The sequence below is a fragment of the Morone saxatilis genome, unplaced genomic scaffold (assembly GCF_004916995.1).
Source record: "Morone saxatilis isolate NCDOM2014 unplaced genomic scaffold, NCSU_SB_2.0 Contig17, whole genome shotgun sequence".
NCBI lineage: Eukaryota > Metazoa > Chordata > Actinopteri > Moronidae > Morone > Morone saxatilis.
Genome location: NW_023339729.1, coordinates 13176115 through 13189558, shown reverse-complemented (window position 1 = coordinate 13189558; position 13444 = coordinate 13176115). Strand labels below are relative to the sequence as shown.

Sequence of the window (13444 nt, the reverse complement as noted above, 5' to 3'; positions counted from 1 at the left end):
TACACAACTGATTTCAGAATTTACAATAACAATTTAAGTATGTGTGTATTCCACACTTTGATTGTGACAATTTTAACAGCAGTCTGAGTTAAATTCATGCTCATTCCATTGGCTTTGTATATTCTCATTATTGTATCTCAGATATAACAATATAACAGCAGCATGGCTGGAGTTGAAAAACATGCTAAGGGAGGGACACATAAATATAAAAACAAAATATGTGGTCAGCAGAACAAAGTATGTGCACACCCCAATATTACACCTATATGTGATGGTTGAAAGTGTCATTACAAACACCATGGACATTAAAGGGCTGCCATACCAGCCTACGCTCTACTAGGAAAAGGCTTTCCCACTCTGTCAACTGGTGTTGGATGGGGTTCAGGTTGGGCTCTGTGCAGCCTAGTCAAGTTTGCACGTAACTCAGAAAAAACCTTCTTTTATGGGCCTTTCTTTGTGCAGGGGAAGCAAACTTTTGTCTTCACGAAGTACCACTGTATGGGGTAGCATTAAGATGTCCATTGCAGTAAGGGACCATTATAGATTTCACATGCCCATTGTGATCATTCCTAAATCATTATTTAATATTCAATGCTGTTTATTCATTAATTTATGGGGAAAAAATTGTTTGACATTTAAAGGTGGGTTTGTTAGTCATGTTAGATTGATGGTGGTTTGTTCGCATGGGAGTCAACGTGACAAACAGCTAATGGCACTAAAGACAAAGGCATATATGTCTATGAATCGACGCAAATATGAGTGCAATAGCTGATGGGCAGCAGAGAAGTGGGTTCTGCTGCAGGAGTTGTTTCGAGAAGTTGCTTTTGTGCCGCTAGGGGTCACTGTTGGATCAGGAACTTCTCTGAATCTAAGATAAGACTCAGGTCTCAAGCATTCATGTGGTTTATGTTTGATACTCTAAACTGTTTCAGTCCCATATAACGCAACTTAAACTGTATATAAAGACTCAACTCTGTCAAATATGACATTTTATTTGTGTGTCGCCCCCTAATGGCGGATTATTAGCTTCCCGTACATCGTACATCCCATTACCAACACCTGCCCGCGGAGGTGTCGAAATCAATCCCCCGTCAGATAACACCGGCCGGTGTGTGCCACACGGGGGAAGGCGTACTTCAGGGTACGGTACAGGTAAGAGGTAGCTATCTAAATAAAACTGAAGGTTGTTGTTTACTGTATTGGTAAACACCTTTACTGTCAACAGCTGTCAGTCACAACCACGCTAAACGTTAGCTAGCTAATGTTAGCCTGCCGCAGTTACAGCTAACGCTAGCTGTTAGCAGTGAAATAATAACAGAGTCAGTGTTTTCTTCTTTTATCGGGGTCGGGAAAAACACTTAAATGTACCACTGAAAGTAAACTGTTGTTGTTGTTATTATTGTTGTTTTCTTCATGGTAACGTTAGCTCGTGAATGATGAGTGGACATGACTTGTATCAAACAAAGAAGAATAAATAATTAACTTTAGGTAGTTCAGGTTTCAGCTTCACAGTGAAGTGTGTTTATCAACAAAGACTGCTAATTCACACTAAAAGTAAATATTTGTACTAGACCTTATTTAATTACTTTTTTTTTATTCAAAATCAATTTAGGACACAGTAAGTGCAAAGGGAGGGATACTAGGATTACTACTGTAATTCCCATTTGAAAGTTTGCTACGATAAATGTCTTAAATACTACATTACCCATACGCCTTAGCTTCTGTTGCTATGGAGAAGCCAAGCAGATGCGTGTTTCAGACTGCACCATTAGTTGTTGAACACATCTAACATTGACTCAGAATCCAAATGGTGGAGCTTGGTGATTAGACCCTTTGGAGCTGTATTAGTCATGTTTTTTCTATCAACAAACCACATATTTTCTAGTGTTTGTAGTTTCATGCTCATCCAAGCTTTGGGAGTACTCTAACCTCAAGTCATCAAGCATTCATATCATCAGGTCTATGCAGAAAATGAACAGGACCTTTAGTTCAATAACCCTGGAAGCCACTGAAAACCTATTTGGGTTATTTATAGTGCATGTTAAAAAAGACTACAACGCAGGCTGTAAGTTATATGTACTGGTTTTTAGTCATTATTATTAATTATGAATCTGTTTGTGATCAGTGAACCGTCTTCTGTTGTAAAAAAAAGTTAATCTCATTCAGATTTTAAGTATCACGGTTTGTTTTCTTTTATTCTTCGCACTTACGTCAACCCTTCCAACTGTACGTTACAGGTGACGTGATGCCTCAGAATGATATGAACTATGAGGGCAGAAGAAGAGGAATGCGTTCCAGCGGTGATGCTTTGGTTAATGGAGCCGCTGTTGACGTCGGCTCCCCCGATGCTACCGGCAGAACCAGCAAGAGGACACCAGCTGGCCCACTGAATGGTGCCAAACCACAATGCATGGTTAATGGTTATATTAACCATGGGTGCAAGGGCAAGAGTGTGAGAGCACCGCCGCCAAGGACACTCAGGAAACAAGGAAGCACGACTTCAGCTGTCACCGATGCGTCAGCAGCTCACCGGGTCAGTAGTGCGGGCTTTCCAGGTAGTGTCGCGGTGAATGGGGCCACCAGTCTAGACGCTGTTGCTTTGTCCTGTACTTCTGACCAAATGGCACCAGAGCCCGGCCCGCCTGCAGCAGCTAAGAAACCGAGAAGATGGAAGAAATTCCTACATAAGAAGAGGTGCGCCCCTTACCTTACAGCTGCTTTGAATTAATCTTTCAGTCCAAAGTGTACATTCATTCATAGTTACTCACTCCTGTCAGTCCAATCTCCCCTATGTGACTTGACCGTGAGCTGTTCAAATGGGAATGCATCTGTTCAGACAGGCGATTAAAAATACTTCCTCACTGTGTTTTTGGTGGGCATGCCAACTTTGGGAACTTGCAACAGACAGTGGAGAATATTCAATGTCTGAAGTTTCATTTAGGCTACCGACTGTCTTTTTTAAACTTTATTTATTTAATTTTTTTTGACAAAAACAGAACAGGCAGACCAGAGGACAACCAACAGGATCATTGTAGGTAAGGTGAAATGCTGGATAAATATATATTGAAAAAAATCACTCCAGATTCAAATTTTTCATATATTTTTAGTGGCATTTCCCAGAGAAAGATTCTGTCATTCCATAGTATACATTTCCTGAACTGTTTATATCCATTCAGGGGTTGTTGGAGACATTGTATTCACCAGTTTCCCCTTTTCCTACCTGCTAGTAATATTTGTAAATAAATTTTTAGCCCAGTTGGCACATTTCCCAAATACATAAGACTGAACTTTAACTCAAGCTCTGGGCTGATTATTGATCTGATCTCTGTTACCATGTCTCGTTAGTAAGAAGAAATGTTAGGACTTCCCCAAGGTCTACCTACTGTCATAGTGTCAGAGTTGTGCAATGCAATGTTAAAGGGCAGCCGGGTTAACTTAGGATAGTAGCCAGAAATGTAGAACAAGACGGAACAACATGGTAGAGGCCAGGGAAAAAAAATGAGAATGAAAGTGAGAGCCATTAAAAAAACATAATGTAACAACAGAACATAAAAATATATTTAAATACATACAAAAATAAGAGAATAAAAGCCATAAAAATAAAATAAAGTACAAAGACAGCATCACATAAAAGCGAGTCTATGTCTGATTTAAAGGAAGTCACTGGTTCTGCAAGCAGAGTGGTGTCAATATTTTAATCTTAACGAATGTTTCCAAAAATGTAGAACTATTCCTGTAAGTGCTCCCACGGCCCCCCTGACTAAATATTTCATGAAAATGTATTGACAAGAAACAACCCCAGTGTCGAATAATCAAAAACAAATGTATGTGAACATTTGGATAGTTTCCCTTTGTGTGTCTACAGACCTGTCAATCTTTTGTAGAGCCTCACCAATGCCACCACAAGAGGAGGAGGACTGGGAAAATGAGATCCAAGACGTCACACTGGCTGACTGGGAGAAGATGTGTTTTGGGAACCTACCCTATGGTAATTATATAATATAATATCTCCCACCATAGCACTGTACTGATACTATATACTGATGAGAAGGATAATTGCAGTAGTACTGTCACCACTGCAGTCACATTATGAAACTGCAAGAAATTACAAAACTATTGATCACATTCATGTACAGAAAATGCTTATGCTTGGTCATTGTTTGGTATCTCAAGTGGCTGGGAGTAAGTCGGACCTACAGGATTGTACCTGGACAGAATGACTTGGATTTGAGCTCAAAAATGCTATGAGGAAGCGTTGGTAACGGCCAATGTCAGCTTTCTTTCAAGGCTTATCTCGCAGCAAGCTCTTTCCACTCAGGCTAAGGTTGGGCTTCAAAGCTATTTTTAGGATTCAGGCCAGGCCGAGTGTTTTACTGGTATTCTGTGCCTCCGCCAGGTCCAGAGGATTTGCTCCATTTTTCTCTGCGGGATTTGACACTTAAGCAAAGGGACACAGGTTACCTGCCGGTGACAGCCAATTACAGCCCAGCCGTACACCACCCACGCCCCTTCCAGTGGTCCTCCTACAACATGCCCACTGTGCCAGAGCAGTTCGCAGACGCTGACGAGTAAGGCGGACGTATGCTGTACTGTCGGTGGATTGGTAGAAATCAGTGTTCACGTACCAACATTACTGAGGAGTTCTGCTGTAAATGTAGTTAGCCTATATTGGTAGATTTTCAGATTTTCCAATTTCGAGGATTCTGGATACTAGTAACCATGCTCAGATTATTTGTTTAGTCAGCGTCTGTCTTTTTTTTCCTCATCTAAAACGTTAGTGGAAGAAATTAAACTTACTCTAGTTTAGCATCAAAATCAAATGCTGTTAATGCTGTCACAGGTCAGAGAGTGTAGGGTGGAGTCTAGGTTGCAGTGAGGTTATTTTTTATTATCGTAGGTTTTATTTTATCATTTATATTGAGATTTTAGATTTGTTTTATATCGCGTCATATTCATTTGTTAGGCTTCTGTGATCTTAAGGAATGATTTTAGCTAGCTCTCATACTTTGCTGTTGTACCCTCTTTAGTGACTGTTGTTACTGAATATGGTCATGCATTTGGTGTTCTTCCATTTAATATCTTCATAATTTTGCTAGTCTTCCAAGAACTGAAATAATAATTTTTATCTAAAGGTTTTTTGTGTTTTTAAAATGCCTAAAATGGGAACACTGTTGTCATAATAAGTTGCTCTTTCGAGCTATACGATCAACTATATTGTTTATAAATTGCACATTGTTCACAGCACATGAAGTAACTATTTTAATTTTGGGCAGCCAGCCTACCCGAGGAGTTACGGTTTAATTATGTAAAAAAAGTAAATCGTTATCTGCTTGTTCAGACCTTCATTTTCACAACCACAATAAATCCAATTTTCATCTACCTTGTGGTCAAACCGTGCATGTTTATCTCCACTAGTGGCTCCTCCAGTTAAAATAAGCCTCAACTGTGTAGCTGGGCTGTTTTGAATCCCGTTTTACCACATAAAAAAACATATTTGCTCATGTTGCCTAGTTTAATCTTTTCTTTTTTAGAAGTGATGACAACTTTTGGCCACTAGATGGGAGAGTTGCTGTATTCTACAAGCTTACGGGAGTTCAATAGGTTCATTCCCAAGGACTTGGGAGACACAAGCACTTGCTTGCATACTGTTCAAACTTCATTTCTCCCTGGAGTTTAATTCAGAATGCAACTGAAGATGGAGGCAACTGTCACTAAGCTGATTAATGTCATCTAATAATTCTAAATCATTCACAGACACCATGTCAATAATAGATTGTGGTCATAATCTCTCTAAAGTTGTGTTCTCTGATGAGACTTTGCAGTTGAATTTAAGGAAGAGCTCTGGGTTTGCTTTCTTTTTTCAAGCAGAAGTATGCAACATCAGATCCATCACTATCAAAGAATGAAGTAGCATTTGATGTTCCCCAGCCTTCTGTGAGATTCACTGTTGATGTTGAGGGAAATGTGACTGGAGGAGTGGTGTTGATAGGGAAAGCTTGTGATATTGTTGTACTTTTCTGGTGTTTGTTGAGACTGCTGGAGGCTGGGGACTGAATGGTCACTGAGTACCTTGTGTGTACCATTGAACTGTTCATAGGTGTTTCAGATAGTTGAGAATAGAGAAAATACCACGATGGAGCAGTGTCTCAGTCATTAGCACTATTCCATCATAGCAAGAAGGTGCAGTTTACATGTCCCCAGTGTTTCTGTCTGAAAACATGGAGGTTGGATGCAGTGAAAATACTGTTTATTATGTCCTAAATGAACCCTGCCTCTCGATCAAACAGGGATAGTCTTCAGCCCGTCTGCCCCTGAACAGGATAAGTGGTTCAGAAAATGGATGGATGATAAGAGCACAACGCCTATCAAACATTTAGAATTCAAAATAAATTATTAATATTATGAATCGATAATTAATGGACAATGATTATCGGAATAATGCACAATAAAATAGTAAGATAGTTTTTGTAATTCTAGATAGTTCTGTTTATTTTTCTGAAAGATTTGGTTTTAATTTATAATAATAATAATAATATGCTATAAAAACTGGGGTTTCACATCACTACTGTGTAGACTTTGGCTCCAAATAACATCACCAGCAAGATGGCAGCGCCTCTATCCGGGATTTTTTGGCTTCATTTTTGTAGAGCGGGAGGAAGTGGAGACACGTCGTCCATCTCTATACACAGTCAGTGGTCTGAATGTTAACTTTAATCTGTGTTTGTCTTTATCTGTTTGAAGCATTAGCTTCCAGGAAGCTGACCCACACTGATTGTCATTGTTAATTTACTTCACCGGTGATCATTCGCTGCAAACTTGGCTAGCCCTAAAGTGAAAATCCACTCCAGAGCAGAATTCACATATGTTATTTGTTTGATCTTAGACAGCTTAGTAAATATTTGTGAGCATGAATGACTGTCTCCTAAATCCAGAAACCAGAAAACCCAGAATCTAATTTGTCATGTCATCATGAGATATTAAGTCTTGTAGCCGGTTCTTTGACAGTGTTACACTGGCACTGTTTTCACTTCCATGTGACCTATTTTGTTTATAAGTAGATGCTATTCAAGAAAAATGTGCCTGTTTCCTCATTCCTCAATTAAAGTTCCTCTCAACCCCTATCAATCTGTTCCCAAAACCCATCTGTTATTCATTCTCATTGGAGCAGCTTAAATTCTGTACTTCGCTTTTAGCTTTGCGAGCATGTTTCACATTCACAGTTATTTGACTAAATCAGCATCATTAAAAAGAAGGTGTGTTTGCTTTGGATTTCCCCTTGAATGCTGCAGTAGCTGTAATCGTCTTGCATTATAATTTTGTGGGGGTGGTATCAGAAGTACATTGTTAAGAAATAGCTTGTCACATAAATGTTGTAATCCTAGCGAGTGATTAATGCCTCTATATGTCTCAATGGACCCTTTCTCCACATCCTGCGTTTGGACAAATAAGCAGACACACTGGAGGTATTGTGAACCAGCCCTGCTTGTCCTCCTGCTTGTCCTCCTGCTTGTCCTCCTGTGTCCACACTGCAGTTATGGTATGGGTCAAGTTAGCTAATTGGTAATACACCATGTTATATTCTTATACTGACAACCAGATAGACTTTGATTATATTAAAAGTTTCATTTCCCAGTGCTGAGGTGGCTTTGGGAAATTAGCTCCAGGCCTTTAGCAGCACATTTCTCAGATGTGAATCACCATCAGTTATTTCATCTGTTTCCAGTGTGCCCAGTCATTAAGCATTCAGCATCTTGATTGATCTGGCAACATAATGGTTTGTTAGCCTGGCACAGGAAGAGACCCAGGAGGAGACAGGAAGGAGGATTGTGGTTAGTTTGACCTCCTGCAGCTAACCAAAGCAAACACACTGCGGTAGCGGAGAGACATTTGTCCCACAAATCAATGTTATTCAAACCTTGCCCTCCTAAATTGCTAATCTTTCCTGTTGTTAAAGCCACAGCCAAATGCCCAGCCTAGTTGTAGGTACAGGTGGTAACTTCAGGTCAACCTAAATGACAAGTCTGGTGATATTATACTGTATGTTTTTCTTACTGTAAACGAATGCCATGTCAAGACCAAAACCAACAATTAATTGCTGATAAGAGCAGTGGTTCACAAGCTTTCTGGTGTCAAGGACCCCAGAATTCACATACATCAGGCCGCGGTCCCGTATACGATAAAATATGGTCTCAGGGATCCCCATCTGATAAATTATTCTATAACTATCTGTACTATAGATTGGCAGATTAACAGTGAATACTTTGAAACCTATGAATAGAATAGTAATTCTTTTACATTCTCTTGTTAGGCTAACTTTTCTGCGAACCTACACTAGACGGTCTCATCTGTAATTATGTAATTTTCTGGACCCTAGGTTGACAACCAATGCGCTAGAGAATCAAATGTGTAGTAAAGGTCCAGTGTGTAACATTTACGAGGATCTACTGGCAGACATGCAACATAATATTCATCACTATGTTTTCATTAGTGTATAATTGCTCTTTTTGAGCCATCTTGAGCCATGGCGGCTCTACAGTACAGTAGTTTCTAGTAGTTTCCTCACCACATGGGTGAGGCAAGGGTGTTGTATTGTGCAATTTTAACACTAGATGCCACTTCATCTTACACATCATCCCAATCATAATGTTTAAGCTTTTCCGCTAACCTTAGCCAAAGTAAACTTAGCCTAAACAAGGCAATGTAACTAAATATTGTATATATGGCATTTTATAACAATATGCATCAGTCCCACTAATCCAAAGGGCTTTATTGATGCAGGGCGTTATTAGCTCACCTTTGGGAGCAATTACCACCAAAGAAATTCCTCTGTTCCTTCACGTACAAACGGTAACTAAAATGTGCTTTATCAATAGGACCTGTCCCCCTTCCATCTCCTTTAAATGACCTCCTGCAGTGGATGATAAATTGTACACCCAGTTCAGACAGGCTCTTTATTTCTCCTCTGTGACTCACCTCCAGTCATGGCTTTTTCATCTCTTCTCACTGTGTCCGGTCATTTCCATGCCTCCCCTTGATTGATATTGTAACGGTATGTTGGCAGGCACAGAAAGATGCCTGTGGTTAGCTAACCACAGCCAGAGCTAACCAGCACAAAAAAAAAAACATAAATAAATTGGCTGTTTTTGTGGAGTAGGGATTCCGGTAAATTATAACAATTATCTGCAGTCCACTAGTGAAATTGGTAAAAGATGGAAACTACAAGGCCCTTTTGGAAAATGTGCCTCAGTCAGGAGAACCATGCAAGTGTTATGACATTTTCTTTTCCTTTTTATTTGGCTAAAATTTGGCAGCATTAAATTTAATGACACTTTTAAATTCTCTCAACTTTCTGGAAATGGTGGATAGTATTTTAATGGCTTGTTTTAGGCTGTGAGGATGTGAACGCATTAATTTCTCTGAGGCTCCATAAAGCTAATTGTATCCCTCCCGAAGAAGAAGGGTCATGGTTTCCTGTCATTGTGACTCGACCCAGTAGGATGACAGCCAGGGTGTAGAGATCTGGGTGACAGACCATTGAGAAAATTAAAAAAAAAAGCACATAGCCTGTGGAAATAGCTGGCAGCAGTGACTGTAAAGGTTACAATAGCATGATGACCGAGCACCCTATTTCTACACTTCATGATGAAACGGTGTCGCAATGCTCCTGAGAGTTCTTCCAACTAGGTTCTTGTTACATATTAAATCATCTCTAGACCTGAACCCTGAGCTGGTTTATCGTTGTTTATATTTCAGAACTTGGGGCACTGTAATTAAGTTTTAGCATACTGTTTTTGGGTGGATTGCTCTGAAATAAACCGTTGCCACATCTGGTGAACAGAGGAAGGGCAACAGATTTAGCTGAGTCAGAGTGATTGGAATCAAAGGGCGTTTGCCTGGAGTGAAATCTTCACCATATGGTGAAACTGGAGCACTGTGCCTGGTAAATTCACTGCCTGAGTGTCACTGTAATACTATTCTAGGACATTCTTCTTGTAACATGATGGCTTTTATTAGGGTACAGTTAAGGAAATATGTCTGTTCTAACAGTGATTCCTCCTGACTTGAATTATAGCGACATATTTCAGCTGTTCTCAATGACAGCCCAGCTTGTGGACACTCACAACTGTCTCTAATATTATGAAGTGGGATAGATAGTGTTGTGCCATCCCTGAATGTCACATCACATTAACATAGACTTTAAAAGAAAAAAACGGTAATGGGACAGTGGCAGGGTAATTTTATGGGTATATTTTATGCTCACGAATATTTAACAATTGGTGCTGATGGTCTCCATTTACAAACAGTAAGCTCGGTTTGTACAGCCTGAGAGTATTTCATTTTCAAGGTCTTAGTTTACTGGGACTGTGGGCAGTGGCTTATACCCAAGTTTAAGACATATTCAGACAGCTGTTTTGTCTGTCTCAAAAGGATTCATTTTGATATCATAGAAGACTTTTTTAAAACAGCAAATATTCACATTTAAGAAGCTGGAACCGGTTTATTTCTTGGCATTTTTTCTTAAAAACAAAATAACTAAATAGCAATATGGTTGTCAAAAGTTTTGCACATTAATTGTCTGTCGATCAACTAATCGATTAATTGCCTCAACGTGTCTGTTCTGCTGTCAAGCAGTCGGGGAGCTGACACTGTGGTACCCTTATTTAAATTGCAAATGTCCTAATAACATTTTGAATGCTCTGTCTTCAATTGACACCCAAAGCCCAAGTTGACCTTAAAGTTTAGTCCATTCCTCCAATATCCGGAAGCCTTGCTTTAAGTTTTAGGTCGAGATAACCTCTTCTTTTCTGTGTCTTTGGCTGCACACAGTAATGAAAGGGTTATTCGTCTCCGCGCAGGCATCATTTAATACCTGCAGTACCGTGCCAGGCCCAGGCAGAGGCAGTGTTTATCAGCCATGAGGCTTCTGACCCTCTGGCCTGTTGGGATGCTGGGCTCGTAACTCGGCCGGCTGCTGCTACCGGCCTGTGACGATCTGCTTGTCTAGGCTGCTCTGCCTACCTATCTGCCTCCTACCTGCTTGCCTGTATCTGTCTTTCTACCTGTTTGGTAGTCTCTAACTGACAGTCTCTCTGTCTCCTTGTCAGGCTACTAGCCTGAGTGACTCAGTGCTGCCTCTCTGGACGTCCAGTCCAGTTAAATTTTTTTTATTATTTTTTTTTGCCTTTCCTCCTGCCTGTCACTCTAGCTGCAGTAGCTGGTGGGCTGTCAGTCTTTCCACCTCTCTGGTCATCTTTTGTCATTCTGTCTGCTCTGGTTGCCTGTCTGGCTCGTCTGGCTCGTCTGGCTTCCCAGCTGAGAGGATGTCTGGATAGATGCTGGATAACAAGGACCCCGCAGACCCATCACTCGCATACATAAAGGAGACAGGGAAGGAGGGTGAGAGAAAGGGGAAGGAGGAGGCTGTGACAGATGAAAGGAGAGATAAATGGAGGAAGAGAAGGAGGAGAGGAATAGGGAGGGCGCACAGTACAGTAAAAGGAGAGTGTGGAGAGAAAAGGGTGAGAGGCAGGAAAGGAATAAACACATGGAGATAGACGTGCATTAAAAGGAGCAGAGGGAGACGACGAAGGGAGCAGATGGATGGTTGGGAAAGCGAGGGAGAGGAGTACTGAGACTAGAGATGGGGAGACAGAGACGAGGCATACTGCTTATTAAGAGGCTCCACTGCTGTTTCTTTATTGAATTAACATGCAGACGTTCTGGTAGGCTGAGGAGCAGAACTGTCACTCTATGGGGACTTACGTGCGCAAAAACATACAAACACACACACAGACTCTCTCTCTCTCACCTTCTCGTGTCACATGCACACCCACACAGGCAGTCGTGTAGTGTCCACAGTGTGTGCATACGATCATTGGGATGAGACCTGTATCTGAATTACAGATGAGGCCAGCTAGTGTAAAGTGCTGTAGTCAGATTTACAAATTTCTGACTCATTTGTAAGACATAACTTTGACTGAACAGTAGTTAATCTCATTAGGCAACCTTAGCCTACTGTGTCTCTTTCTGCGTAACATTTTGCTCCGACCCCGTTTAATATTAGTATTTAGAACCACATTAAGCATAAAGTAAAGCTATGCCTTGAAGTTATTAAATGAGTTAGAAATCCTGTGTAGGGCTGAAACAATTAGTCACCTAATGGATTAGTCAAGTGACAGAAAATTAATTGCAACTGTTTTGACAATCGATTAATCTCTGGTTCTAGCTTCTCACATGTGAGGATTTGTGCCTTTTCCTAATTTTATGATTCTAAATTTAATATCTGTGTTTTTGTACTTGTCCGACCAAAAATGCCATTTGAAGACATAACTTGAAATTCTGATGACTATTTCTGACATTTTATACTCTAACCAAGTAATTGATTACAGACTTTGATCGATATTGATAATAATTGTTAGTTGAGTTATAATCCTGTGCAGTCTAATGTTGTAAGATGCAGTTAATTTACTCAATATATAGTACAATCCATGTTGGGTGTTCGCATTACAAAAGTAACAAAAGTACTCCCCCAAAATAAATTCCTGTTGCTGAAATTTCGATGACTGAGATGGCTGCAGTAACCACTGCATGTGAATGCATAAATGAGCTACGCTCCAGAGTAGAGCCTTCATTAGACTATACAATATCTCCCACCACTGGATTTGTAATGAACTGCAATAAACTTAAGCTTAAGTCCTTGGATAAGCTGCTGTGAAATAGCATTACCCTCTGCCAGTTTATAATGCCTATTTTGGTGAAAGTCATGCAAAAGCAGTGTACTTAGTAAAGCATTACTCTTCACAGACAATAATGTTACAAAGTTACTATTACTGTCAAATAAAAGTAACTAGTAATGTGCAATGCATTAAATTGTGAGAGTAGCCTGTCCAACACTAAGTACAATGTACTCATGTCCAAAAAACTGGTGGTATTCTTCATTAAAAATGTCCAGCTCACGTATTTGGCTAAATTTCCTCTGCTTTTTATCAAGAGTAGAGTCATTTCTCATAGCATTAACCTACATGCTATTTGCTGAGCTCGTAATTCTATGTTTGTGTGTGTGTGTGTGTATGAAATAGCTGGAAAGGAAGAGGGCGGGAGGCAGCCCCTCTATGTGTCTTTGATCAGCAGGGCAGAACCCAGAATCCTCATTCTCTACATTGCTCTGTGGAGCGATAAGAGGAGTTGTAGCTTAGCTAGCTTACACCTCCCACGCCCATTTCTACAATACACAAACGCACACACACACACACACCACACACAAACACACACACACACACACAGCACCACAGTCACACGAACACACCGACACAGCACTCCTCTGCACACCAATACATCAAGCCCCAGGAATCTTGGCCTTTTCAAAGATGATTAGCATTCTCTTTCCTGTCTCCCTGTTCTGCCTCTCCCTTTTTCTCTCTCATACACACACACACACACACAC

General features: G+C 40.4%; 1 protein-coding gene across 2 annotated transcripts; it reads left to right on the top strand.

Annotated features, from left to right (window-relative positions):
* The first annotated feature begins 892 nt into the window (after window positions 1-892).
* Window positions 893-5361, top strand: LOC118327333. Of its 2 annotated transcripts, XM_035660649.1 has the most exons (5): window positions 894-1152; window positions 2238-2694; window positions 2997-3035; window positions 3885-3988; window positions 4397-5361. In XM_035660649.1, exons 2-5 carry the CDS (start codon window positions 2246-2248, stop codon window positions 4570-4572), a joined length of 768 nt encoding a protein of 255 aa, XP_035516542.1. In that variant the 5' UTR covers window positions 894-1152; window positions 2238-2245; the 3' UTR covers window positions 4573-5361. The 2 variants fall into 2 exon arrangements, with proteins under 2 accessions (XP_035516543.1, XP_035516542.1); XM_035660650.1 differs by lacking the exon at window positions 2997-3035 and having other exon boundaries at window positions 893-1152.
* The last annotated feature ends 8083 nt before the right edge of the window (window positions 5362-13444 follow it).

Bases quoted from the DNA above. Each gene is read 5' to 3' on its own strand.
- LOC118327333 (XM_035660649.1), top strand. From the start codon at position 2,246: ATGCCTCAGAATGATATGAACTATGAGGGCAGAAGAAGAGGAATGCGT. The intron at 3,036-3,884 runs GTAAGGTGAAAT...AATCTTTTGTAG, and splicing joins AACCAACAGGATCATTGTAG to AGCCTCACCAATGCCACCAC. The intron at 3,989-4,396 runs GTAATTATATAA...TGCCTCCGCCAG, and splicing joins TTTTGGGAACCTACCCTATG to GTCCAGAGGATTTGCTCCAT.